Source organism: Perca flavescens, chromosome 15 (genome assembly GCF_004354835.1).
Source record: "Perca flavescens isolate YP-PL-M2 chromosome 15, PFLA_1.0, whole genome shotgun sequence".
Lineage (NCBI taxonomy): Eukaryota > Metazoa > Chordata > Actinopteri > Perciformes > Percidae > Perca > Perca flavescens.
In genome coordinates, this window is record NC_041345.1 from 5,786,045 (window position 1) to 5,812,067 (window position 26,023).

The 26,023-nt window shown below is 43.0% G+C and overlaps 2 protein-coding genes across 4 annotated transcripts; both read left to right on the plus strand.

Moving 5' to 3' along the window:
- Positions 1-15,889, plus strand: sp100.1 (SP110 nuclear antigen, tandem duplicate 1). Of its 3 annotated transcripts, none has more exons than XM_028600093.1 (16): positions 1-419; positions 3,592-3,766; positions 3,957-4,193; positions 4,736-4,855; positions 5,564-5,697; positions 5,834-5,878; positions 5,985-6,021; positions 10,180-10,275; positions 10,407-10,535; positions 10,634-10,773; positions 12,164-12,232; positions 12,429-12,583; positions 13,449-13,566; positions 13,650-13,724; positions 15,325-15,468; positions 15,597-15,889. In XM_028600093.1, the coding sequence occupies exons 1-16, from the start codon at positions 276-278 to the stop codon at positions 15,693-15,695; spliced, it is 1,917 nt and encodes a 638-aa protein (XP_028455894.1). In that variant the 5' UTR covers positions 1-275; the 3' UTR covers positions 15,696-15,889. The 3 variants fall into 3 exon arrangements, with proteins under 3 accessions (XP_028455894.1, XP_028455896.1, XP_028455895.1); XM_028600095.1 differs by having other exon boundaries at positions 12,450-12,583; XM_028600094.1 differs by having other exon boundaries at positions 3,975-4,193.
- Positions 15,890-19,773: 3,884 nt separating this feature from the next.
- On the plus strand, positions 19,774-25,410 carry LOC114569768 (uncharacterized). The gene is made up of 4 exons (XM_028599825.1): positions 19,774-20,181; positions 20,345-20,413; positions 22,092-22,384; positions 24,364-25,410. Exons 1-4 carry the CDS (start codon positions 19,983-19,985, stop codon positions 25,243-25,245), a joined length of 1,443 nt encoding a protein of 480 aa, XP_028455626.1. The 5' UTR covers positions 19,774-19,982; the 3' UTR covers positions 25,246-25,410.
- Positions 25,411-26,023: the final 613 nt, after the last annotated feature.

Here is a 26,023-nt window from a genome sequence, read left to right on the forward strand (position 1 = left end):
AAGGCTGGAGGAGCGGGCGCATTGCTCACTTCACCGATTTAGGTTTTTTTGGGAGAAAGGAGGAACTGAGATAAATCTGCCTTCTTGTTTTTAGTAGCAGAGTGAAGTTGTTGTTGCTCATTTTAAGTTGCACCGTGTTCAGATTTTAATTTGCACCAGAGCCTTTCTAAAGGAGTTTATTTTGCGTGATATGGACGTAACTTCGACTTAAAGCCTTTGCTGGGCCTGGTGTTTCTTTGCAGAGGAGTGTGCTGGAGTGTCCGCCCCGACCACCCATGGACCCGATGGATTGGCTTGACAATGAGGAACTTTTGCGGTTTTTCCACTGCCATAAAACCGAGATGTCCTGCCTGGAGAGACCGCACACCTTTCTCGACCAGCTCAGGGACCACGACCTGATCGCAGAGGACAAATATAAGGTACCCTAAGTTATGGAAGTGGAAACATTATGCATTTGTTAATACCGCCTTCACCCGCCGGTAGCGGGTTTTGGCACGGGCGAAGCTGGCACCCTGGGCGGCATTTGTTCAGGACACATGGGCACTTAAAAAAAATAATCTTTCTCCTCCACTCTATAGAACGTGTGTGTGTGTGTGTGTGTGTGTGTGTGTGTGTGTGTGTGTGTGTGTGTGTGTGTGTGTGTGTGTGTGTGTGTGTGTGTGTGTGTGTGTGTGTGTGTGTGTGTGTGTGCGTGCGTGTGTGTGCGTGTGTGTGTCTCAGTGTGAGCGCCTGTTCTTACCAAAGCAGAGAATTAGCTTCATTATAGGCTAAGTTTTAAATATATTTGGAATATCCATTGAAATATTCACATTTTACATGAAACAAAGTTACTCTCAGATGTGTCCAGTTTTGGACGTCGCATAGCATTACTGTATGTGCTGGAGTACATTTTCACATAATTTATATACAAGTGGACACCTGAGTATTACCCCCATATTGATATAAATACACTTAAAACATGCTTTTAGGGATATTGTGGTCAAATATAGTGATTGTGATGTCCTAATGAAGCAACAAAGTAATCTGTATTTTCTGTCTTTAAAAAAACTACTAATCGATTAAAGGTCAGGGCTGGTGATAGTCTGTATTTTTTTAATCAATTAATCCCATTAAAGAGCCAAATCAGAGCCTGATACATCTTCTTCCATCAAAAAAAACACATCAGTGAGCAACATGTTGTTAGATAGTAGTACTAGGGCTGCTCGATTAGGGAAAAAAAACATAATCACGATTATTTCGGTCAATATTGAAATCACGATAATTTCACACGATTACTCATTAACTTCTGGAAAGATGTTGCAATTATTGAACTTAAAAAACAGTGGAAAAAGTTAAATAATTCAACAGTAAAAAAAACACATCTGTGAAATACTTTTCCTATTTAAACTTTATTTTTTCATTCAGAACACAAGAGAAAATAAGAGTTTACTTGCAAAACGAATGAACTAAATAATTGTTTTTCTCGATTATTCTGTTTTTGTGATCGTTGGGAGCCATAATCATAATCACGATTAAATTTCGATTAATTGCACAGCCCTAAGTAGTACACAGGTCATACTGTACATACTACAGGTAGCTACAGTGCATGTAAATACGTAAGTCAAGGTGCATTCATTTACTACAAATTGTTTTAAGACTGACTTGTCGCCCGCCCTTATGCTTCTTCACATGGATCCTTCTTGAATGAAGTGCTCGTGCCGGTCCGTATGAGTATAGGCACCAGCATTCACACACCTCGTTATTACTGTATCATGGACTAGGAAACAATAACCCACACTACACTTTATGTACAAAAGATTACTGATTAGCGCTGCACGATATATCGGGGGTTTTTTTCATCACGATATCAGCTGTTGCAAAAAAAAAACACATCGTGAAAGGCTGCGACATATCGCGAAAGACACTTAAAGACTTTCTGTGTTAGTTGAAAGAGAGCATGAGCGGAAAACTGCACTTTAAAATGTAGGCTAACTATCGTTCGTTTTTTGTCTATTCAATCTTCAATTTGTTCAATTAAAGAATCAGCACTACTGAGTACACTTTATCTGTTTATCTATCGCAAGTAATATCGTTATAACGATATTCAACAACGTTGTCATATATCGCATATTTTCCTCATATCCTGAGATTACTGAACAATGTTTGTAACATTAACTTTACGATAGGTGTTCTTTGTGGGCTTTGCAAATGAAGCGGAAAAGCATTCTCCTCACTTCACTGTGGAGCAGACTTTTCACACTTAGTCGTGGGGGGGGGGGGATTTCACACTTTGTTAGTGGGCCCAGGCATTCCAGCTCTAACTCAATCAACATCTGTCCACTGCAGCTCAGGATTAGAAATACTTTATTGAAGCCCGTGGGGAAATTGGGTTACATTACAGTTGCTCCCATTCTATCTATCTATAAGACATTTTTTAACGATACCAAGCCGAATCATCGCCGTAGTCCTCCTGGAACATTTCCCAGTCTGTATGGAACACTCCTGGAGGGTTTCCTCCTCAGCTTTTAGACCAGACCTTCACAGTCCAGTGTTTCCTGTAGGATTTTTTTTAGCAGTGGGGGGCATGTCCGTAACCCCATTGAGTTACTATATAAGCCAACTTTGATCTTGACATATAGGCTAAGCATTCTGTCGCAAATAACAATTACTTTATATTATTATTATTTTTATATTATTATTTCTAATAACATTATCTTAATGCAGTGTAACTACTTCAGCATGTAAATAATGCACCTAAAATACAAACGTGGGCGAGGGCGTTCAGCAATCGCTATCGAATCAACAGCCACGTGCAATTTAGCTCGCAGGTGAAGAATACAAACAACGAAAATCACCAGTTAATTTAAATTAAAAGACCAGGTTTAAATGAACTGACAACATAAGTTATACGACTTACAGTTCTCATGGACGTACACACACAATCTCAACTGGCTAGATATCTTCACGTGTCCGCGCTGTTCTCCGACATGCGCTCTAACAACGCAGCCCTATTTCTGATATCGTGGGGGGGGCCGTCAAATCAACCTAGAGGAAACACTGCAGTCCTTGTGCTGGCCCCCTGCTGTTTCACCAGTGGCCCGGTGGCTACCAGGTGAATCAGGTGATTGAGCTCTCTACTTTGCATTCAGGATGTCCTTTACCAATGGTTTGTTATTTGAATAACAATGGACAGTCCTTGCTGGGACTATGCAGTCGACACAGAAGTTGTTGTAGTCTGTGATGCTGCACTCTGTAAACCCATCAATCTCCTCTTCATGGGGCTCACATGGGTAGGTCTGACCTCTGTGGTCCTGTTTACATTTAGATTAAATTGTGCTCAATTTTGGCTCTTTTCTGAGTGTTTTCTTACTTTTAGACTAGAAGACAGACCAGTCGACTAGTCCTTAGTTTGAACTTATGTTTAAACATGAGGGAAATTAGCCGGGTGTTGAGGAACATCCCTAGTGGTGTTACAACCATCCCCGGTCTCCCCCCTGTGTGCAGTGTTTGCCGAGGTAACTGGAGTGATTCATGAAAGAAATAGTTAAATGTATACAAAGGCTACTGTTGGATTATTAAACCCTTATTTTCTCCGTACTTTTGTGTGTGCAGAAAGTGCGTCGCATGAAGAGTAAAGACAACATGAGGAAAGGTCTTTACGAAATTCTGGACTTGTTGGAGAAAAAACAATCGCAGCGCATCAAGACGTTCTGGAGTTGCATCTTCAAGGAGACCATCATGAACCAGTATCCCACCCTGCGGCTTCTCCACAAAAGTCTTATGGACGGTCAGATTGTCTTTTTTTGGAAATTACAATTAAAAAAGTATGCATATTGTATCCACATATTGAGTCATCCTGTCAGAAAGGTTGGGAAGCACTGGATTAGAAAATAAGACTTTTAAAAAAAGATATTATTACACTGTCACTTGATGTGTAGTTGATATTTAGATCTTACGGGCATTCATTTAAACTGCAGGGTCTTTCCATTTTGAAGTGCCCGAGAGCGTGGAAAAGGAAGAGGCAGATGAAGGGAAAAGGAAGGAGCTTTCAGAAGATGAGGAGGAGGGAGAGAAGAAGCAAAAATCCTCTGTGAAAAAGAAGAGAAAACTAAGAAGTAGCAGCGAGCGCGATAATGATGATGATGAGGAGGAGGAGCAGGCAGGTCCATCATCTCAGTTCACTCCAAGGAAAAAATCCAAGAAACTCTGCTTCTGTAAGTCACCTTCCACTTATGCTTCCCCTTTGCTTCACTGCTGAAACTTTATTACATTAAATTAGGGCTGCACGATATGAAGGAAATCCTCGATAACGATTTTACTTGTGATAAATAAACGGATATTAAAATGTACTCAGTTCTGCATTTCTGCTGCTTTCAGTATTCTTCTACAATACAACAAAGTGCTTGCTGAATTTAAAACAAATAAAAGAACATTGTTCCCGTCATTCTTTTATTGAACAAATTGTACATTATATTGAATATAAAAGGCACCACTAAAAAAAGAACGACTGTTACATTTTAATGTGCAGTTTTCTACTGATATTTTCTTTCAACTTACACAAAAAAAACTGTTTTGTGTCTATCGCGATATGTAGCAGCCTTTTTCGATGTGTTGATTGCGCCAGTTGATATTGCGATAACGATAAAAAAATTATATATTTTGCAGCCCTACACTAAATTATGTTTCTCTCTATGTCTCAGTGAAACAAAGTTTCGCATCAGGAACAAAGAAGTTAAAATATATTTTTATTTTCCAGCCTCTCCCCTGAAGAAGGGAGAGAAGAACGACATTTGGACCTGGCCCATCTATAAGCTCCAGCTGCCTGTGACCTGCGGAGACCGGGACGGGGCACTGAACAGACACCGACTGGCTGAAGGTAAGTACAACTCAATCACTGAAGTATCTGATTATGAAAATGAAAAAACATCATCATTGTCTTCTCTAGAAAGGAAAACAAAACGGTGAAACCCATGAATTGGACCCAGGCTCAGAGATCTTAAATCAGATTTCACTCAATACAACTTTTCAAAAGTAAATTCTGACAGGAGAAGATTGGTCCTCACAGCAGATGAGTTATGGTTGACATTAACCCATCCATAGCCTCGCTTTGCCAGACCTTCCTCCACAGCGCTGCGGAGGAGGGTCTGGCTAGTCCACACAGCATTCCGGGATGGGAGAAAAACGTGCTCTGGTTTATTGCCATTTCTTTAAACCAATCACAATCGTCTTGGGCAGTGCTAAGCGCCAGATGGAGCCACGGTGCCGCAGCAAAATACCCTCGGGAAGGAACTTGTTTTGGTGGAACATTTGTACGTTCAAAAGTAGTTTTAGTCGTGCAACAGAAAACTGAGATTGGACAGATAGTCTGGCTAGCTGTCTGGATTTACCCTGCAGAGATCTGAGGAGCAGTTAACCATAGTCCTCAGAAATCCACCGGAGTTTAGAATTACAACTCAAAGAAAGCAGAAGGTAACGGAAAATACATCCGGCGGAATTTCCAGCGACACCTGAGGAATCCCGGAAGTGAAACGTCGTGGATGTAGACTAACAACATCCCCAATCCTGTTTGTGTTGAATGTTTCAGGGGAGAAGTGCATTATGGTTGACAAAAAGTGGTTAACTCCCAATGAATTTGAGAGGTATGCGGGAAAGCAGAGCCATAAGAACTGGAAGTTGAGCATTAAATGTATGGGCACCCCACTGGCAAAACTAATACAGGTTGGTTGAAAACTGATTTGTATTTTGAAATCTACATTGAACAAGACTGTGAAACAACTTGTTTTTGTTTAACATTGGCCATGTGAGTGTGCCTCTCCAGATCACTTCATACACAGTTTCTTTTATTTCACTGCAGGAAGGTCACCTGAAAGCAGGGAAGTACAAAGGAGGGTGTAAAAAGGTAAGAAGAAAAACTGCTGAAAATGCATCAATAAATAAATGATCTAATGTATCTTCTTGTTGTCAGTGATCCTGACCTGAGCAATGTCCTTTTCTTCCTGCTATAGGCCAAGCAGCCCCTGTTCCCATCTGATCATTTAACAGGTTGGTTGTATTAGTGCAAAACAGTGATGAGTATTTTTGATAGCTTATGAGAGAGTGCTGCATCCTCACAAGCTATTACAAGATCGTTCCATCTAATGTAATTTTGTTTTCATCTAAGTTGGAATCTATGAAATTTAGAGTTTTAAAACCCATCGCGAAAGGCTGCGACATATTGCGATAGACACAAAACAAAAACATTTTGTTAGTTGAAAGAAAATATTGTTAGGAAACTGCACTTTAAAAAGTAACTGTCATTCCCTTTTCTGTTTTTTTCTTTTTTAGTGGTGCCTTTTTATATTCAAGATAATGTTCAATTTGTCCATAAAAGAATGTTGGAAATGATTTCCTTTTATTTGTTTTAAATTCACCAAGCAACGTGGCCAGGATAGCTCAGTCGGTGGAGCGGGCGCACATATACAGAGGTTCATGCCTCGACGCAGAGGTCCAGGGTTCGAGTCCGACCTGTGATGATTTCCTGCATGTCTTCCCCCTCTCTCTCCCCTTTCTCACCTGTCCTGTCCATTAAAGGCGGAAAATCCCGAAAATCTTAAAAAAACCAAGCAATTTCTTGTAAAGTAGAAGAATACTGAAAGCAGCACAACTGAGTACACTTTAATATCTTTTTATGTATCGCAAGTCCTATCGTTATTGCGATATTCAACAACATTATCGCACATCAAATATTTTCCTCATATCGTGCAGTAGAGGTGTGAATCTTCACTGATCTCCCGATTCGATTACGATTATCGTGTAAGCGATTCGATATCTCGATGCATCACGATGAATCACGATGCGTCAAATACAATTTTCCATCTCTCCAGCCCATGGGCCCACCACCTGTGGGAGGAACCGTTGGGGTCGGGTGCAATGCCACATGGGTGGCAGTGAAGGTCAGGGGCCTCGACGGACCAGACCCGGGCGGCAGACGCTGGCTCTGGGGACGTGGAACGTCACCTCTCTGTGGGGGAAGGAGCCGGAACTGGTGCGGGAGGTGGAGCGCTACCGGTTAGATCTGGTGGGGCTTACCTCTACGCACAGTCTCGGTTCTGGAACCATACTCCTGGATAGGGGTTGGACTCTTTTCTTCTCCGGAGTTGCCCAGGGTGTGAGGCGCCGGGCGGGTGGGGATACTCACAAGCCCCGGCTGAGCGCCGCTGTGTTGGAGTTTACCCGGTGGACGAGAGGGTCGCCTCCCCACGCCTGCGGGTTGTGGGGAAAACTCTGACTGTTGTTTGTGCATATGCACCAAACAGGAGTTCGGAGTATTCGGCCTTCTTGGAGACCTTGACTGGATTCCTGCATGGGGCTCCAGTGGGGGACTCCATTGTTCTGCTGGGGGACTTCAACGCACACGTGGGCAATGATGGAGACACCTGGAGGCGTGATTGGGAGGAACGGCCTCCTGATCTAAACCAGAGTGGTTGTTTGTTGTTGGACTTCTGTGCTAGTCATGGATTGTCTATAACGAACACCATGTTCGAACATAGGGATGCTCATAAGTGTACCTGGTACCAGAGCACCCTAGGCCGAAGGTCAATGATCGATTTCATAATCGTTTCATCTGATCTGAGGCCGTATGTTTTGGACACTCGGGTGAAGAGAGGGGCAGAGCTGTCAACCGATCACCATCTGGTGGTGAGTTGGGTCAGGGGGTGGGGGAAGACTCTGGACAGACCTGGTAAGCCCAAACGTGTAGTGTGGGTAAATTGGGAACGTCTGGAGGAGGCCCCTGTCCGACAGACTTTCAACTCACACCTCCGGCGGAGCTTTTCGTGCATCGCTGTGGAGGCTGGGGGCATTGAACCCGAGTGGACAATGTTCAAAGGATCTTAGGTGCCTCAAGGGGCGGTAACCCACGAACACCGTGGTGGACACCAGTGGTCAGGGAAGCCGTCCGACTGAAGAAGGAGTCCTTCCGGGATATGTTATCTCGGAGGACTCCGGAGGCAGTTGCAGGGTACCGAAGGGCCCGAAGGGCTGCAGCCTCTGCCGTGAAAGAGGCAAAGCAGCGGGTGTGGGAGAAGTTTGGAGAAGACATGGAGAAGGACTTTCGGTCGGCACCAAAGTGCTTCTGGAAAACTGTTCGCCACCTCAGGAGGGGGAAGCGGGGAACCATCCAAGCTGTGTACAGTAAGGATGGGACACTGTTGACCTCCACTGAGGAGGTAATAGGGCGGTGGAAGGAGCACTTTGAGGAACTCCTGAATCCGACTAATACGCCCTATGTTAGAGGCAGAGCTGGAGGATAACGGGGATTGTCGCCGATTTCCCAGGCGGAAGTCACTGATGTAGTCAAACAACTCCACAGTGGCAAAGCCCCGGGATTGATGAGATCCGTCCCAGAAATGCTCAAGGCTCTGGGTGTGGAGGGGCTGTCCTGGTTGACACGCCTCTTCAACATTGCGTGGAAGTCTGGGACGGTGCCAAAGGAGTGGCAGACTGGGGTGGTGGTTCCCCTTTTTAAAAAGGGGGACCAGAGGGTGTGTGCCAATTATAGGGGTATCACACTTCTCAGCCTCCCTGGTAAAGTCTACTCCAAGGTGCTGGAAAGGAGGGTTCGGCCGATAGTCGAACCTCGGGTTGAGGAGGAACAATGCGGATTCCGTCCTGGTCGTGGAACAACGGACCAGCTCTTCACTCTCGCAAGGATCCTGGAGGGAGCCTGGGAGTATGCCCAACCGGTCATACTCCCAGGTGTGATGTGTTTTGTGGATTTGGAGAAGGCGTATGACCGGGTCCCCCGGGAGATACTGTGGGAGGTGCTGCGGGAGTATGGGGTGAGGGGGTCTCTACTCAGGGCCATCCAATCTCTGTATGACCAAAGTGAGACCTGTGTCCGGGTTCTCGGTAGTAAGTCGGACTCGTTTCAGGTGAGGGTTGGCCTCCGCCAGGGCTGCGCTTTGTCACCAATCCTGTTTGTAATATTTATGGACAGGATATCGAGGCGTAGTCGGGGTGGGGAGGGGTTGCAGTTTGGTGGGCTGGGGATCTCATCGCTGCTCTTTGCAGATGATGTGGTCCTGATGGCATCATCGGCCTGCGACCTTCAGCACTCACTGGATCGGTTCGCAACCCGAGTGTGAAGCGGTTGGGATGAGGATCAGCACCTCTAAATCGGAGGCCATGGTTCTCAGCAGGAAACCGATGGAATGCCTTCTCCAGGTAGGGAATGAGTCCTTACCCCAAGTGAAGGAGTTCAAGTACCTTGGGGTTTTGTTCGCGAGTGAGGGGACAATGGAGCGGGAGATTGGTCGGAGAATCGGCGCAGCGGGTGCGGTATTGCATTCAATCTATCGCACCGCCAGGACGAAAAGAGAGCTGAGCCAGAAGGTAAAGCTCTCGATCTACCGGTCAGTTTTCGCCCTACCCTCACCTATGGTCATGAAGGCTGGGTCATGACCGAAAGAACGAGATCCAGGGTACAAGCGGCGAAAATGGGTTTCCTCAGGAGGGTGGCTGGCGCCTCCCTTAGAGATAGGGTGAGAAGCTCAGTCATCCGTGAGGAGCTCGGAGAGAGCCGCTGCTCCTTTGCGTCGAAAGGAGCCAGTTGAGGTGGTTCGGGCATCTGGTAAGGATGCCCCTGGGCGCCTCCCTAGGGAGGTGTTCCAGGCACGCCCAGCTGGGAGGAGGCCTCGGGAAGACCCAGGACTAGGTGGAGGGATTATATCTCCAACCTGGCCTGGGAACGCCTCGGGATCCCCCAGTCGGAGCTGGTTAATGTTGCTCGGGAAAGGGAAGTTTGGGGTCCCCTGCTGGAGCTGCTCCCCCCGCGACCCGACACCGGATAAGCGGACAAAGATGGATGGATGGATGGATGTTAAAACCATATAGGATATTTAATTCAGAGCTTTTCAAGCTTCAAAAACAAAACATTCTGGAGTGCTCTAATGCTAAATAAATTGGATACATAAAACTATACAGCACTGAGCACATGGTACTTCCTGAATGTGCAAAACATAACAGAATATGTAAACAGAAATGTTGTTAGGCCTACATTAAACTGTAAACAGAAATAATCAATTATGGCCTGGCCGATTATTGATGCAGCATCGTCCACGATTCGATGCATTGATTATTTTATTAATTTCAACACCTCTATCGTGCAGCCCTAGTATACAATCAATGGAGAAATGGCTACTCACCTCCTCCATTTCTTAGGTTCTGAGAGAGAAGAAGATGAAGAAGAGGACTGTGACCTGGACATGGAAGAACAGGATTCGTCAAGCAGCAGAGGAAGTTTCACAGATGTGACAGGTGCTGTTTTCTTCAAAGTGTTATCCAGGGTCGACACACGCTAATAACAGAAATAACTTTAGATGTGTATGCTATCCCAGTATCATAGCAATGGTTCTGTTACTCACGCGTTCCACGTGTGTCCATTCCAGATGGCGTAGGAGAGCTGGAGGAACAGACTGAGCAGCAGCCAGAAGCCAGCAATGACAGCGGCAGGAAGGTGTTCAAAGTTACATGTGGAGCTTTAGCGGGGACCTTACACAAAAAACGATTTGCGTCGGGTAACTATATCTTACTATCCACAAAAAGCTAACTATGTGCAATGAACAGTGTACATAGTGGGTAACGTGTGTCTCATCTTAAATGCTTTCACCACCAGGGACTTGTGGGAAGAGTATTCGCACTGAGACGAGCTGGATGACCCCAGTGGAGTTTGTGAACAAGGCGTTATGTCAGACAAGTGGCTGCTGGAGGAAAGACATCAAGTGGGAAGGGGAACCAATCGGTGTCCTCTTAGAGGTAACTGTAATCAGGATGCTGTGTTATTATTGACTGTGCATCTTTCTGCATTTCAGTCAGGACCACTTTGTCAATAAATAGATTTTATTCATCTGTAATTTGTGTTTGGCAGTATTGCTCTGTTCTGGGGGCCTCCCTGCTCTTCCACGTGCATACGTGGAAAGCATGAATCAGGAAGAGCACACCTTCCTACCCTTCCATGTGCATACGTGGAAAGCCTTAAGCAGAGAGAGCAGCAGTGGCAGGATCCCCCTAGGGTACAGAACAGAGCAGCACCAATGACAACAGACATGACGTTGATTTAGTCGGACAACATGAATATAAATTTAAAATGAGGAGCTGGGGTGGAGGTGGGTTGCATCTCTCAATGCAAATCAAACTAGCTATTAGGTTAACTGAAATAAAAACATGCCAATCTCTAGGTATGGTGAAGAGTATGTGATGATGTGTGTGTGTGGGGGGGCTATTTTAATTCCAAAGGCCAAGGGAACTTTATCAGGATGCATAGTATTGGATCCATGAAATAACATGGATATAATAATAATAACAATAATATAAAAATAAAAATGTGCCTGCCTCTATGGGAATTTAACTTACTTATGCCCCCTGTATTTTAAGGAAGAACATTTATTTATTTACGATACATTATTCATTCACAAAGAAAATCGGTGTCCTTAAAGGTTGGATTTTTCCTAATTTTTTTAATCAAGGCATTAAGATCAATTTCCAAAAGATGTTTTTTTTAATTCCTCTTTTTAGTCAACTTTAGCATGGGTTCATAAACTTATGAGTGCCACTGTATCAGCTGGTGTGCTGGCTTAGGGACTGTCAGCTATGAGCTGAGATAATAGCCGAGCTTGACTCCCTGACCTGCCTGAACTTATGCTATGCTCCATTTGCGATGCAATCTGAGAAAGTTCAAGATTTCAGTCCTGGATGATTTGGTGACACCCGGTGTTACCATGGTAACATAAAGTGAAGTTTATTTTTAACAAACGCTTCTTGGGCGGCTATGGTTTCAGAAGTGAAACGGGTGTATCTGTTTATAGTGCAGCCAAATAAACTCATGTTGTATCGATAAAGAAGCCAGTCAATAACAATGTCAACCTTTTCCCCAATAAAAGCCGCCACATTTTTTGCCAGCTTAACACTTAATGTGAAACGGCAGAAGTAGGAAATATTAGCTTTGCGTTAGCAGCAACGTAATACAGCTCTGATACGGTGTAAAGAGAGCAAACAGTAAGAAGTGGGGCTGCTATCAATGAGATAAAAATTTATTTTTATAGTTTCAGCTCTAAAATGTGACTGTAGCCAGGGGGCAATGAGAGAGGTTTGTCAAGACCTAAACTATGAAACAAAGAGGAAGACACTGTTGATTTGTCTTTTTCAGGCAAAGATCTTGGAGTCCCACTCACTGCTGTGCATCTGCAAACTGTGCAGACCAGATTGTAAAGACCTGGTAAGTTTCTTGATCAGTCAGTTTCAGACAAAAAGCGTTTCCCCATTCTACATACATCTTTTCTGCATAAACAATGTGACGGCCATTGCTGATGTTACAGTGATGTTAAAGAGCAAGAAACTACAGTGCAAGTCTTAACAAGGAAGCGTTTTCTCTCAGACACCACTTGCAATTGTACTGTGTGTAATCGGAGTAGCTGTCACGTCTGTCTTTGCAGGAAAATCAGAAAAATGATGATGAGTGTAGCATCTGTAAAACTGGAGACGAAGAAGAGTTGGTGGTGTGTGATCACTGCCCCCGCTCCTTCCACCAGAAATGTCACCTGCCTCATATAGAAGACACCATGTTAGGGTGAGCTTTGTTTCATTGAGACTGAAAAGCGATGTATGTGTGATTGCATGTAATGACAATGTAATGCATGTCACCTAAACTACTTTATGTTGGTGAAAGCAATGTTCCTATAAAGAAGGCCCTTTTATAGGAACATTTGAAATTTATAGCGGCACTTATCAATAGAGGTGTGACGAGATCTCGCCCCACAAGATCTCGCGAGATTAAAATGTGACGTTGAGGTAAAAATTGTCTTGCAATAACGGTCATAAATGCAGAGCAGCAGCCAGTAGACCGAGTCTGGCCTGGTTGGTCTTTATAATACATCTGGCTTGAAGATGAGTCTGGCTTGGATTTCTAAATTAGCATAGAAGATAGAAGATCTCTGCAATGAAACGCTTGGTTACGTTAGTAACCTTGGTTCTCTGAGTAAAGACAATTTTTCCAGTCATATTTCTTTAAAATAGTGTTAAAATCTCGTCCCGTCTCGTTCTCGTGAACTGTTGCGTCTCATCACACGCCCACTTATCAGTATTTTTTTTAACAATCCATCAAATTACTACGTGTGGGAGGTATTGCTCATATTATAAACCCACAGAAAATGATTATCCGACTCTGCAGTTCACGAGTTCTAATAATCCATTTAGTCTTTTAGCTCGTTGTTTTTCGCCCTGCAACTTTGCTGTTAGCGATGGATCTTTCAGCCTAGTTTAAATTTACTAGCTTGTTAAATGACAAAATATTCGTAAATAGTTATCATGTTACAGTAGTCCTGTGTCAGTGGCATTAACTTAGTTAGAGTGAAACAAATATTATGTTCAAGTTTGATAATTGTGGGTTCCTGTGCATATGTATTTTGTTTGTGTGTCTGTGTTTGTGTGAGCAGGGATGATAGTCTATGGATGTGTACATTCTGTGTATTTGGAACCACTAAAGGGTGGCTTTACATGGATGAGCTGGAAAGAGAAGCAGCCATGTCTCGCCAAATATCCCGTTGCATGCTGGTAAGCTCACTGTGTGACCCTCTGTCGTTACATCGTAATGCCCGTTTTCTCCGTCTCTCATCACTCTTTTCTCACATCAACAGCAGTGCCAGTATCTCCTTCTGTATCTGGGCGATGCTGACGAGGAACAATTATTTGCTACAAACCCATGCCTCTATGTAAGTCTTTTCTTCGCCGTTCCTATCAGCCTGTTTACTCGGTTCCTATTCATGCCAAAAAGTGTCAATTATTTAATTAATAGCAAATAAAGTGCACTTAAAAGAGCTGTAAAAATTCCAAATTTTGCTGTGCAATTAGTTGTCTCAAATATAATTGCGAAAAACAACATTATTGTCCCTTTCAGTCCCAATTTAAACACATTTATTTATTTTTTTATTACTTTTTCAAACAAATTAAAGTTTTGAATGAATTCCAGGACACATCTTTTGGTTATATCACTGTTATATCACTGTTATATGACCCAATAATTACTTATATTACTTACAATTTGTTACATCTAAACAAAATCAACAATTACCATCAACAGTCATACCTTAGGACCTTAGCTATGTTAGTAATTAATTACGGTTGAACAAAGAAACCGCAATTATGTAAATAATTTGACAATTAGCCAATTATGTAATAATTGTTAAAGGTCTAGCACTCAATAATCTGGCTACTGGAAGATTCACACTATTTTCATGTCTTTGCTTATGGTAGATTGGGTAACACTTTACTTGAAGGTATCTACATAAGAGTGACATGACACTATCATGAACACATGACATTGTCATGACACATGAACCCTAACCCTAACTCTAACTCTAACCCTGACTTGTCATGACAAAAACCGAATGACGCTCGTTTATGACTTGTTTATGACACGTTCATGACAGTGTCATGTCACTCTTATGTAGATACCTTCAAGTGAAGTGTAACCGTAGATTGATATCGATGTAAAGAAAATACAAAGGTGTCGCAGAGTGTTGAGTATTTCCTTCTAGGGCTGCACGATATGAGGAAAATATGCACTATGCGATAACGATGTTACTTGTGATAAATAAACAGATACTAAAGTGTGCTCAGTTTTGCATTTCTGCTGCTTTCACTATTCTGCTTTAGTTCAACAATTTGCTTGTTGATTTAAAAACAAACAAAAGGAAATCTTTTCCAACACTTTTTTTATTACACAAATTGAACATTGAATTGAATATAAAAGGGACAACTTAAAAAAAACTGACCGTTAAAGTGCAGATTTCTACTGATATTTTATTTCAACTAACACATAAAGTATCTTAGTGTTACGGTCCAGGGATTAAAGGACCCAAATGCTGGAACAGGCAGGCAGGAGAAGGGTTGAACACGAAGATTTATTTTATCAAAATACAAAAACAAACCTAAGGAGTCCTGTGAGCTGCAGCAGGCAAAAAAAACAATACAAGAAGAACAGGAAGCACGGAAATGGGACGAGCATTAGGAGTGGCAGGGTAATCAACAAAGGCGGGAGAACACAGGAAGCAAAACTAGACAGGACAAGACAGAAAACCAGACTATCAAAATAAAACAGGAAACAGAAATACACACAACAGGGAACAGAAATATGCACAAGGAAATATACACAGGCCCCAGAAACAATATACAAAACAGGAAACATACAAAATTACAATAACAGGCAACAGAAATGTCCATAACCACAACACTTAGTGTCTTTTGCAATATGTATATTACGACATATGATATCACGATTTTATTTCCTTCATTTCTGTTTGTCACCCACAGTTGTTAGACTACTCCCGTAGGATCACGACTCCGATGTGGCTGGGTAAAGTAGCAGACAAACTTCAGAAGCAACTCTACCAGACTGTTGGAGAGTTTGTGTCCGACATCCAGCTCATTTTCACCAACTGTGCCACATACAACCGAGTAAGAAACAATGTCATTTAAAACCTCTTCGATGACATGCAGGGTTAGGAGTTTTCATCATTAACACATGGTGCTAAGACTACTTTGTTAGGCCATATAGTGATGAGATCTGTTATGTTCTTTTGCAGGACAAGGCTGAATTCCTTGCCATGGGCAGCAGACTGAAGAATTTATTTGACAAGGAATTTAACAATGTGTTCAACATCAAAGAAGAGACTGTTGAATGATAAACGGTGATCAGTCTTGAAACTCAACCGTTAAAGAGGAAAGTATTAAAAAATCTGTAAATAGACCTTATGTCAAGTGTTATGCGGGTAAAATATCCCAAGTAATGAATTGCGAATCAAGAGAAGGCAAGGGACTTTTAACTAAAAAAAAAATCAGAGTGTCCTCTCCCATTCCCTTTTAAAAGCCAGGCTCGTTTGTACCTTGGTGCGCTCCTATTATGATGGCGGATTTGCACTGTAATGTTTTTATTTTTAATCTTTTGCATGTTCGTGTGCTGCTGCGCGTCCCTGTGTGTGTGTAACAAGCATAGTGTGCACGCACTGTGCACGAGCCTAGGCGCATTTGACTAATGCGCTGTTAAAATAACAATGATATGCTGCGCTATTGACTTCATATCCAGGTTTTTGTTGTGTAAAGATCCCTGTAAGACCAGCACACTCATTTGCTTTTTAAACGACGTGGGCGCTGGACGGGAAATTGCAACTGCGTCGGTCTTAAACTAGCAAAGACACTTGCGTCGGGCTTTGCGCTGCGACGGGTGCAAGATAGGGCCCTAGAAGTTTAAAGTGAAACATATCTGGGGATATGGAATTAGAGAGGGGTGAGCTTTTCAGACCTCTGTAGTCCGCTCATCTCTAGTAGTGTTGACCAACTGACCAAAGAGCCTTTATTTCTCGTGCATCTTAGATGATTGTGTACATAGTTCGTAGGCTACATTACCGATGGATATCACATTCAAATCGTCATGTTATATTGATAGTTATATGTTAAGTTAAATGTTTTTTACATGGTAGGTAGTAGGGTTGGGCGATGTCCCCTAAATTGGTAGTTGACGATGTTTACAGTAAAACATCGTGATGGACGATGATATCGTCGTCAGGGGGGGGGGGCTCATATCTCTTTACATAAATATTTTTTTCTACTACTATGGGCCAACAGTTAACATAGAAACGATTAGACATACATGTAAATGCCCTCTGTAAATGGACAAGTTTTTTACAACTTGACCTACTTTCACTTACTGTAAGTACGGTGCAGTAAAATCAATCAGATGTCCGTAGGGCTGGTCCGAATACCATTTTTTGAGCTTCGAAGCTTCGGTAGTAATGAGCATCGAATATTCAAAGCTTCGGAGAGAGGGGGCTGAACATATTATTATCTCTAATAAAGGCAGGAATCTCTATGTGTCTGTCTGTTTGTTTGCATGTTAATTATTTTGAGAAACTTTCATCCAAACGATTTCACAAGGGAGTGCAGTGTCTTATTTGGTGTAATATAGATAGACAGGCCAGACGCGTTCAGAATTAATAAACTTTTAACCTCTCAAGGATCACCCTCCCGTCAACGGGACACTTTGTGACTTGGGCATCGCTGTAACCTCGATAAAACTTCTACTCATGAGCGTTTTTATAACTTTAAAGCATTAAATCTTCAAAATATACAGCCATGTACACAACTGTTACAAAGTAAAAGAAAAAAAACTACTCAGCCGTAATCTGCGCCGCCGAGAGTGCATGCATACCTGTTGTCGTTGTCCTGTCGGCAACAAAGTGGTATTTTGACCAAAACTTGATTTTCATAAATCCCCAAGAGTCCAAGGAAATGTAATATCCAAGCTTTATATTCCAAAACGATCTCTTCGCCTCACAATGTTGAAGTTTCTGGCCGAATCACAACGGAAAAACGGGAAACAGTTTTCCATTTCCGCACTTTTTATCGCCGCTAGCTTCTCTGCCCAGCTTGCTAAATGCTCGAAGTGGGCGTCATCGTGTCTTCTTTGTAGTTTATTGGCAGTTGGCAAACCAACTTAAATGTGCATTACCACCACCAACTGGACTGGAGTGTGAACGAGAGATAAATGCAGAAAATAAATAAACCAAAATAAAAAAAAACAATATTCGAATGTCAAATTTTAAAATCGAATACCATCCCACCAAACGAATATTCGAATATTCGGGTCCAGCCCTTGATGTCCGTGATCTGTGTAACGACAGTAGAGTGGGACGTTTGCCTTCAACAGAGCGACAGTAATAACCTAATATATCATCATTACTGAGATTAAACTACATTCTCGGTTATGTTTGCACTGAATAACGCATTCAATAAACAGAAACATAACTCTTGCAGCGCACATGAACAGATGCGCAATATTAGCTCACACATAAAATAGCACCCTGGTGAATTAGCCTACTGTTGCTAACGTACATTCATAAATCCTGCATAACATCGTCCCGTACCTACAGGACCTCAGACTTACTTATTGATTCACGCAAAGAATAGTGTCGACAAACTTAGTCCAATGAGGGGAGAAAGGAAAGTTTGATCGCGTTGCACTTTTAACGCTTTTTTCTCTCTCACTCGAGAACGCTGTGTCCAACGTTACTAGAAGGTAGAGCGAGCTACAACTGACAGGGAGAGAGAGAATGTATCACTACAGCCAATCAGCAGTCTGCTCAAAGCGATGGTATTTTTTACAAATAGGTTGCACGTAAAGGGGGAAAAAGTAGCTTCCACTTAAGGAGCCCTATTTCTTGTCTTTGTGTCTTTGCTAGTTTAAGACCGACGCACTTGTCAATTTCCCTTCCAGCGCCCGCGACTAGGATTAGTGTGTTGGGCGGGGGGGGGGGGGGGGCATCACGATGGTGGCTCTCCATCGTGATGTCGGCCAGCCATCACGATGGACGATGATATCGCATCCCCCCCAAGCACGTGAACCGGTGACCGAATCCATTAACTTGGTAGCCCAACCATCGACCGTCCGGTTGAACCGACTCGCGTAAAAGAGACGGTTGTCCCATCACTAATCTCTAGCAGCTCCAGGCTACATTAGCCGCTGCTAGCATAACACACACTTTCCCGGGGTGAACTGCTGGTTGTTGAGTTGCATTGTCGGTAATTTACGCGCCAGTTTTTTTTTTTTGAGAAAGAAAAATGCGTGGAAAAAAAGTATGTCTTGTTCTGCTGGAGTGCAATGGCAAATCAGCGGAGTACTCTGTTTACACCGTATGACAACAAATTTTAATATGAAATTCTACCACAATACATTCAAAAAACAGATTCTTCCCCTTATTTATTTTGTTACATATTGAAGGTGTGCAGTGCAGTACAGTACAGTACAAACTACTTGTCAACTTGTTTTCTTTAGTGATGTGACAAACAGATAACAAGGTTTCATATTTCAATGTTTTTCTTTAATTCAGGTTTTTACAATGTTTTTAAAGCATTTAACAATGAGTATTTAAAAGTTGAGAAAAAAAGTAATTTCCTGTATGTTGCTCCCAACATTGTTTTTATTGCCATATGTTTCAAAGGGTTTGGAAATGTATGTATTATGAATGTATGTATTATAAAAGTCAGTATTTGTATCAGTTTGTATTTGTCTAATGAATGAATGAATTGTTTATTTTCGTATCTGTTATTTTTATTAATTATAGGATTATTCAGACACATTTTAAATAATTTCCTAGAGCTGACACAAAACAATATGTACATAAAGGGTACAAGTATAAAATGCACAATTCAACACAAACAAGCATTTGCATCATGCAAAACCATCAAACAGGATTTCCATTTCACTACACAGTATTTAAACTTTCTGTCTCTCTATATCTCTCATCTGTCTGTTGCTGATATCTGTTTAGATTATTTTTTAATTTGTGTACATATTTAATGACATGGCTTATTTTGATAAAAACCTGCCTCTTAAATCTACATGCCAGATGTAAACAAAAAAATTGACACTTGCTATCACTTCCACTGATGGGTCTTACCTTCAAATTATGATGGGAAAGACAACATGGCAGGAATATATTTCCTATTAAATTTAAAGATTGGGTTCTCTTTGATGAGACTAAATTGAAATTCTAATCATAATTTTTAAGCTTGTTTACATGTAGAGTCAGCTGACGTCACTGTCACAGTTGCCAGCAGCAAATCTGTGCGGGGAGCTGCGCAGCCGCCCTGCGCATCCGTCGGCTGAGGTGGACAGCGCAGCCATTTCTCTCTCTCTCTCTCTCTATCTCTCTCTCTCTCTCTCTCTTCCCCTTACAAGAAACATACAAGGGGTGGGGTTGGGATTGGTGGGGGGGGGAGCGTTTGTCCATCACGCACACATAACTAACCCGACACGCGGGAGTCATGACGTTAGCGGCACGCATACCGAGGCTGAACTCATCGCCGTGCGTTTGACATCCGCGAGCTCCAAACTTTCTGCCAGTTGAACGCCTGCGCAGACGAAACGGGCTCTCCCTCGCCTCCATTATTAGGCTCATGTTTTGGTGTCAGCCATGGAGGGGCATCTGCAAAGAGGCTGCAGCGACGTGGCCACAATGCATGTGAAAACTGAAGCGGTCGAGGAGAATCCATCTGCGCTGGTTTTGGGCAGCCGAGAGTCGCCTGCGCCCTGCGGAGATACCGCATGCAGAGGAGGAGGAGGAGGAGGAGTGGCGGGGGATCAGACTGCAGAGGAGCCTCCCGTACTGCTGTGTGAGTGCACACATCCGCTGATTTCAAATGCTTCGCTTGGCTTCACCTTTATTTCCGTAGAGTGCAAAAGAATGCAATATTCATTTCCGTTTCTAATTCAGATACACATGTAACATGTTTTAAAAATCTTTCATCACGTGCCTTGTATCTGTGCCACCGTTAGACCCCGTGAGTACAGAGCGCTTCTTCGCCACATCAGTGGATGGAAAAACGTACCTGAAGATAGCTCCAGGTGAGTGCATCACACTTTTACTATTCGGATTGTTGTCTGTGTGTGTGAGAGCAAGAGTGTTCTGTGTAAGAGGTGTTGAACTCGCACACATGACCGTTGTCTTCCCGTCAACCATGAACTTGTCCTTCCAGGTCAAAATTGAAAATGAACTTCTTTTGTGCTTTTTCAGAAGTTTTTGTCGCTTTTTCTGAAGCAGAAATTCAGAATTATTTTGACTAATAGTTAAGATCCAACCCAATCTCATGCCAGTTTGTGAAATGGTCACCTAATTTCATCTAAATTTGATTTGTGTACGTTTATCTCGTTTTTTTCTTTTCTTTTCCGTGATGGTCAGCACGTTTTTTTAAACTAATGTATTTCAATGGGAAGTGTCTTTTGTGATCACAGCACGATTCTCAGTGAGAAGATGACGTAGCATTAAGAGCGACTACGGTAGCGAGTAGCTCGAAAAGGGAGGTTGGTTGGGATGGTGGATCGGTCAAACAACACAGGACTTTCACCCAGTAGACCGGAGATCGTGTCCCGCATGTCACGTTTCCTAAACCCAACCATGCCGTTCTTCTTTTCCTAAACCCAACCCATCCTGCTGTATACAGCTATGCAATTATTGGTATTATAAAAAACGTGCTGACCATTACGGAAAGGAAAAAAAAACGTGCTGACCACGTTTTTTGACCAAAAAATATAAACATCTCCGTGTACACAAATCAAATAGATAAGATGACGTGACCATTTCACAAACTGCTGTGAGACTGTGTTGTAAGATCAGAGGACGCTGAGTGGACCACAGATGGGTATATGTCAAAGTTTAGTTAGGGAGTTAGCCCTAGACACAGCCGGTAAAATTAAAAACTTGACTAGGCCTACAAAATGGAGAACAGTGATTGAGCAAGTAAGTGGAGGGAGAGGGAGGTGTTAGACCTAATTAGTGTGTGGGGGAGATACTTCAATTCAGTCAAAACTAGAAGGATCATACCGTAACCGCTCTGGTTTTGAAAAAATAACAAACAAAATGGAAGAACAGGGACCCAGTATAGCGTGGCTGTAGTGTCAAAGGAAGGTGAAGAGCCTTAAAGCTAAATTTAAAGAAATGCTTACTTCCTCCCTAACTTTAGTGCAACAGCATGCTGCGTCTGATGTCATTGTTATTGTTCTTTTGTGCGTGCGGGTCAGTTCGAAAACACAAACGGTTCACAATGGAATCTGATATATACCACTCGGCAAATAATCCAAATTAAGCATTAAGACGTGCGGTGTGAACGCAGCCACCACACACTCCCCAATTACACACACACGCGCGCCGGCCCTGCTATTCTCTTAAAGAGATCGGTGCCCACTCCAACGCAGAAGTATAAACTTTAGGCCACTTACGTAGGCTACGGCGAAAGCTCTGCGTAGAGCCTCCGCACAACCATAAATCAAGCTTTAGCCCCGCCCACTTCAAACCAGGAAAGAGAGCACAGAGAAAACCGAAAAGCTCATGTGAGACAATCCAAACTTTTCTCACTTTGGCAGAAAATAATGTTTTTATGGGTTATAGTAAGAAACTGGTTGAGAAATTACGTTCTCAGGGCCTTTTAAATATATTTCAATATATCTCCTCCATAACCATTTATGAAGTACCCCACAGCTTAAAAAAACAACAACAAAGTCACCTTTGTCCTCTCCTTTCCACCAGCTTCAGCGATGCCACCTGCTCCCTCAGAGAAGACACTTCCGTCCGGCTCCGATTTCTCCTCCAAAGCCGTTTTGTGTCTGATAGAGGCCGTCGGGCGCCGCTGGGGCCTGTACGAGACACGGGAACGCTCACAGCTCTTCCAGAGTGTCCAGGAGGAGATGGCCTCCAAGGGGCACGTGCTTCCTGTCGAAAAGATCCGCCGCAAGTGGAACAACCTCATTGTCACATACAAGAGGGTTAAAGACCGCAGCCGGGAGACGGGACACGCTAAAACGTCCTGGGAGTTCTTCGACGTAAGTCTACGTTTTTCTTTCCAGCACTCTATTTCCCCAAAATGTTGGATTGAATGTGAAGGGAAGGACTTTATCTATATAGCACATTTCATACATTAGGGCAATTCAATGTGTTTGAAAATATCACATTTAAAACCACAAGACACTTCTTATAGTTTCTAAATGATTTTGGGGCTAATTTAGACTTGCAGCTGGCTCGGGAAATGGAACTGGGTTCTGAGTTCTGAGTTCCAACACCAAACCATGTTTACCCATGCTGTCTGCAGTGCAAGCAGATGCATTTTTTGATGAGTTTTATAAAGAAAGTTATAATAAATCAGCTCAAACATCCCACTGACAGACTATTACTTTCTACTCATTTCTACTCTCCTTCCAGGTCTCCCATTCCCCTTGTCAAAGTCCAGACGTCATTGACTGTTTGCTAAACCCCGCCCTCCAAAAACACTGATTGTGCAATCCTAGCTTAGCAACCAAACAGTAGGCCTGCCAAACTTTGGATTTCTCCACATGTTGACGCAGTGTACATAGTGTGCTGTAGTGAGATAGTCTGCATCAAGGAGTTTGGAGGGCGGTGTATATCTTTACAAAAAAGATGAGTTACGACACTTACAGTAGCATGGAACCTAGTGTATGAATGGACTGCTCTGTCATGTGTCAACGTGTGTGTTCCTACTGCCGAGAGATCAACTGATGGTTACCCGATCTGGGTGTCACAAATAATAAGTTTATTTGATATAGCACCTTTTACAGACAAAGTCACAAAGTGCTTCACATGATAAAGTGCTCATATTATGCTCATTTTCAGGTTCATAATTGTATTTAGAGGTTAGAGGTTTAATTTTCAAAATAATCATGTTTTTTTGTTGTACTGCACATTGCTGCAGCTCCTCTTTTCACCCTGTGTGTTGAGCTCTCTGTTTTAGCTACAGAGTGAGGCATCTCACTTCTATTCCATCTTTGTTGGGAGTTGCACATGTGCAGTACCTAGGTAAGGACTACTAGCTAATTAGAAGCAGAGTATGAGGGCATGCCACGCTAGCAGCTAGGCGAGCATTATAACGTGTGTTACAAAGTTTTCTGTTGGAGATGGTAAGTCCCTTTAGGGTGGACTTTGGGCTTTTTCACTTTGTAAACTTAATACATGCACAAAAAAAGATATATAACACAATAAAGGAAAGGGAAAAGCCAAAAAGCATAATATGAGCACTTTAAAATACAGTAAGACCCACACAATAAAAGAGAAAGCAAAAAAGAAATAAAATGCCAATGTAAATAAAAGATTAAAAAACTTAAAGTGCTCATATTAGGCTCATTTTCAAGTTCATAATTGTATTAGGAGGTTGTACCAGAATAGGTTTATGTGGTTAAATATTAAAAAACACCATATTTTTGTTGTACTGCACGTTGCTGCAGCTCCTCTTTTCACCCTGTGTGTTGAGCTCTCTGTTTTAGCTACAGAGTGAGGCATCTCACTTCTGTTCCATCTTTGTTGGGAGTCGCACATGCACAGTAAGTACTGTTAGCTTGTCAGTTGCAGAATATGAGGGAGTGCCACGCTAGCAGCTAGGTGAGCATTATAACATGTGTTACAAAGTGACCACATTGGTCTCTGAAGTAAAGGCTGGACTACAATAGAGCTGTTTGGAGCAGTTGGTGAACAGTGTTTTCTGTTGGAGACGGTAAGTCCCTTTGGGGGGGACTTTGGGCTTTTTCACTTTGTAAACCTATAACATGCACAAAAAGATTATAACACAATAAAGGAAAGGGGAAAAGCCAAAAAGCATAATATGAGCACTTTAAAAACCCAAAGTTTAAACAAGTGAGTGAGTCAACCGAGACTGTAGAACGTAAGACAATAGTGAGGGCGGTCCATAGAGGCGGAGCCACCACTTCAAAGGAAGGGTCACCTTTAGTAACTTGGGTTGTTTATTTCCTCTCTCCATCTCTCTTTGTCTTTCTTTTGTCTTCTCTTACACTAGCTGATGGACGCCACACTCTGTGACACGGTTGGCACTCAGATTGTCAACACCAAAAGAAACAAGGGCAGCAACACGGTTCCCACTCTGCCTGGCCCTTTGGCAAAGATCGCTGCAAAACCACAGGTTCCGCCCACCCCCATCATCCGCCCTGATGGGGACTTTGCCTCCACTGGTGGGGTGGACTCAGTGGGTCAGGGAGCCGTCAGCAGTCAAACCATCAGTAGCGCCGCGGCCATTACCTCAGTGACCACAGCCACCATGTGCCCGACACATGCTCCGGAGCTCAAGCCCCTGATCGTCCTCAACAGTGACACTGTTCCAACCAGCATCCATCCAGCCACCATTGTGCCGTCTCCATCTTTTATCTCCTCGCCTTGTTTCACAGAGACAGCTTCTACTTCCCCTTCCCTCGGCTCGACTGGCAACACAGACCTCAGCACGTCGCGCTACGTTGGCCGCAAAGCTCCATCATTCTCATCAGGCGTCGTCGCACCCTTTCGCCTTAGCAACGCGCCGCTCGGCAACAATCCGAGTCTCCTCGGCCTCTCCTCCTCTTTCCTCCCGACTTCCTCATGTCTCACTTCTTCCATTTCCACCTCGTTATCCGCAACAACCGCGTCGGGAACCGAAGGAGACAACGAGAAGGGAAGCGAGGGGCGGAGCAGCGCCACTTTGTTCCAGGAGATCCTGCAGCGACAGGAGGAGCAGGCCTACCTGGACCGAGTGGCTCGCCGCAGGGTGGAAGCCCGAGAGAAGAGGCGCGAGAGGAGGGAGGTACGGATGGCAGAGTCCATCGGCAGGATAGCCACCGCCCTGGAGCTGCTCTCCTCCAAACAGGACACGGTCATTGCCCTCCTACAGAGACTGGCTGATCGGAAGTGATGGAGGCTGAAACTAGGGCTGCACATTTTATCAAAATCGTAATATGGACTAGTGCAATCCATCCAAATCATAAGGGGGCAAACTGTGTTAAACCATTCTGAATTAAGTCTTGTGGTGCTGCAGAGACAGCCCAGCCTACAAATTGCATCCTACAGACTAAAGAAAAAAAATCTTTGTTTGGTACAGACCCTTGCAAAAATCACACTATAATCATTTTAATTTTGATATTTTTCAATGAAAATTTACGATTTAACGATACAAAAATGTTCATTCCCTCCAATATCGTGAATTATGTAGTAATCGCAAAATCAGTCAAAATAACCACAATTAGATATTTTCATCATATCGTGCAGCCCTAGCTGAAAGGCTGCAAAACAAAGGCTCTCTCATCCTGAGATCACGCTTATGAAAACTTCTCTCAATATGTCTGCCATGTAGTGAGCCAGAGTTCCACATGCTACTGAGAAGGGTTTTACTCTCTTGAACTTAATATAAATAAAATTTTATAAAATCATACGAGCTGGTCACTTTTCTACATTATGTGATACGGGTAGGTTTGGGCATCGAGAACCTGTTCCATCATGGAATTGTTTAAAAAAATTACGATTTCAATGGAATCGTTTGGAAAATGTTGGTTTTGAATCCGATCATAGGTTCCAAATTGTACATGCGCATGTTTTGGTTTCCGTAGCAGCCACTATATTTCCAGGCTTGTGGTGTTGCAGCCGTGGAGCACGGTAAGCGGCACTCTAATGTGGCTTTACTTTACATTGAAAAA

Coding starts and splice junctions, on each gene's coding strand:
- sp100.1 (XM_028600093.1), top strand. CDS start 276: ATGGACCCGATGGATTGGCTTGACAATGAGGAACTTTTGCGGTTTTTC. Junction 6,022..10,179: donor CCCATCTGATCATTTAACAG/GTTGGTTGTATT, acceptor TCCATTTCTTAG/GTTCTGAGAGAGAAGAAGAT. Junction 12,584..13,448: donor ATAGAAGACACCATGTTAGG/GTGAGCTTTGTT, acceptor TTGTGTGAGCAG/GGATGATAGTCTATGGATGT.
- LOC114569768 (XM_028599825.1), top strand. CDS start 19,983: ATGGAGGGGCATCTGCAAAGAGGCTGCAGCGACGTGGCCACAATGCAT. Junction 20,182..20,344: donor GGAGCCTCCCGTACTGCTGT/GTGAGTGCACAC, acceptor TGCCACCGTTAG/ACCCCGTGAGTACAGAGCGC. Junction 20,414..22,091: donor GTACCTGAAGATAGCTCCAG/GTGAGTGCATCA, acceptor CCTTTCCACCAG/CTTCAGCGATGCCACCTGCT.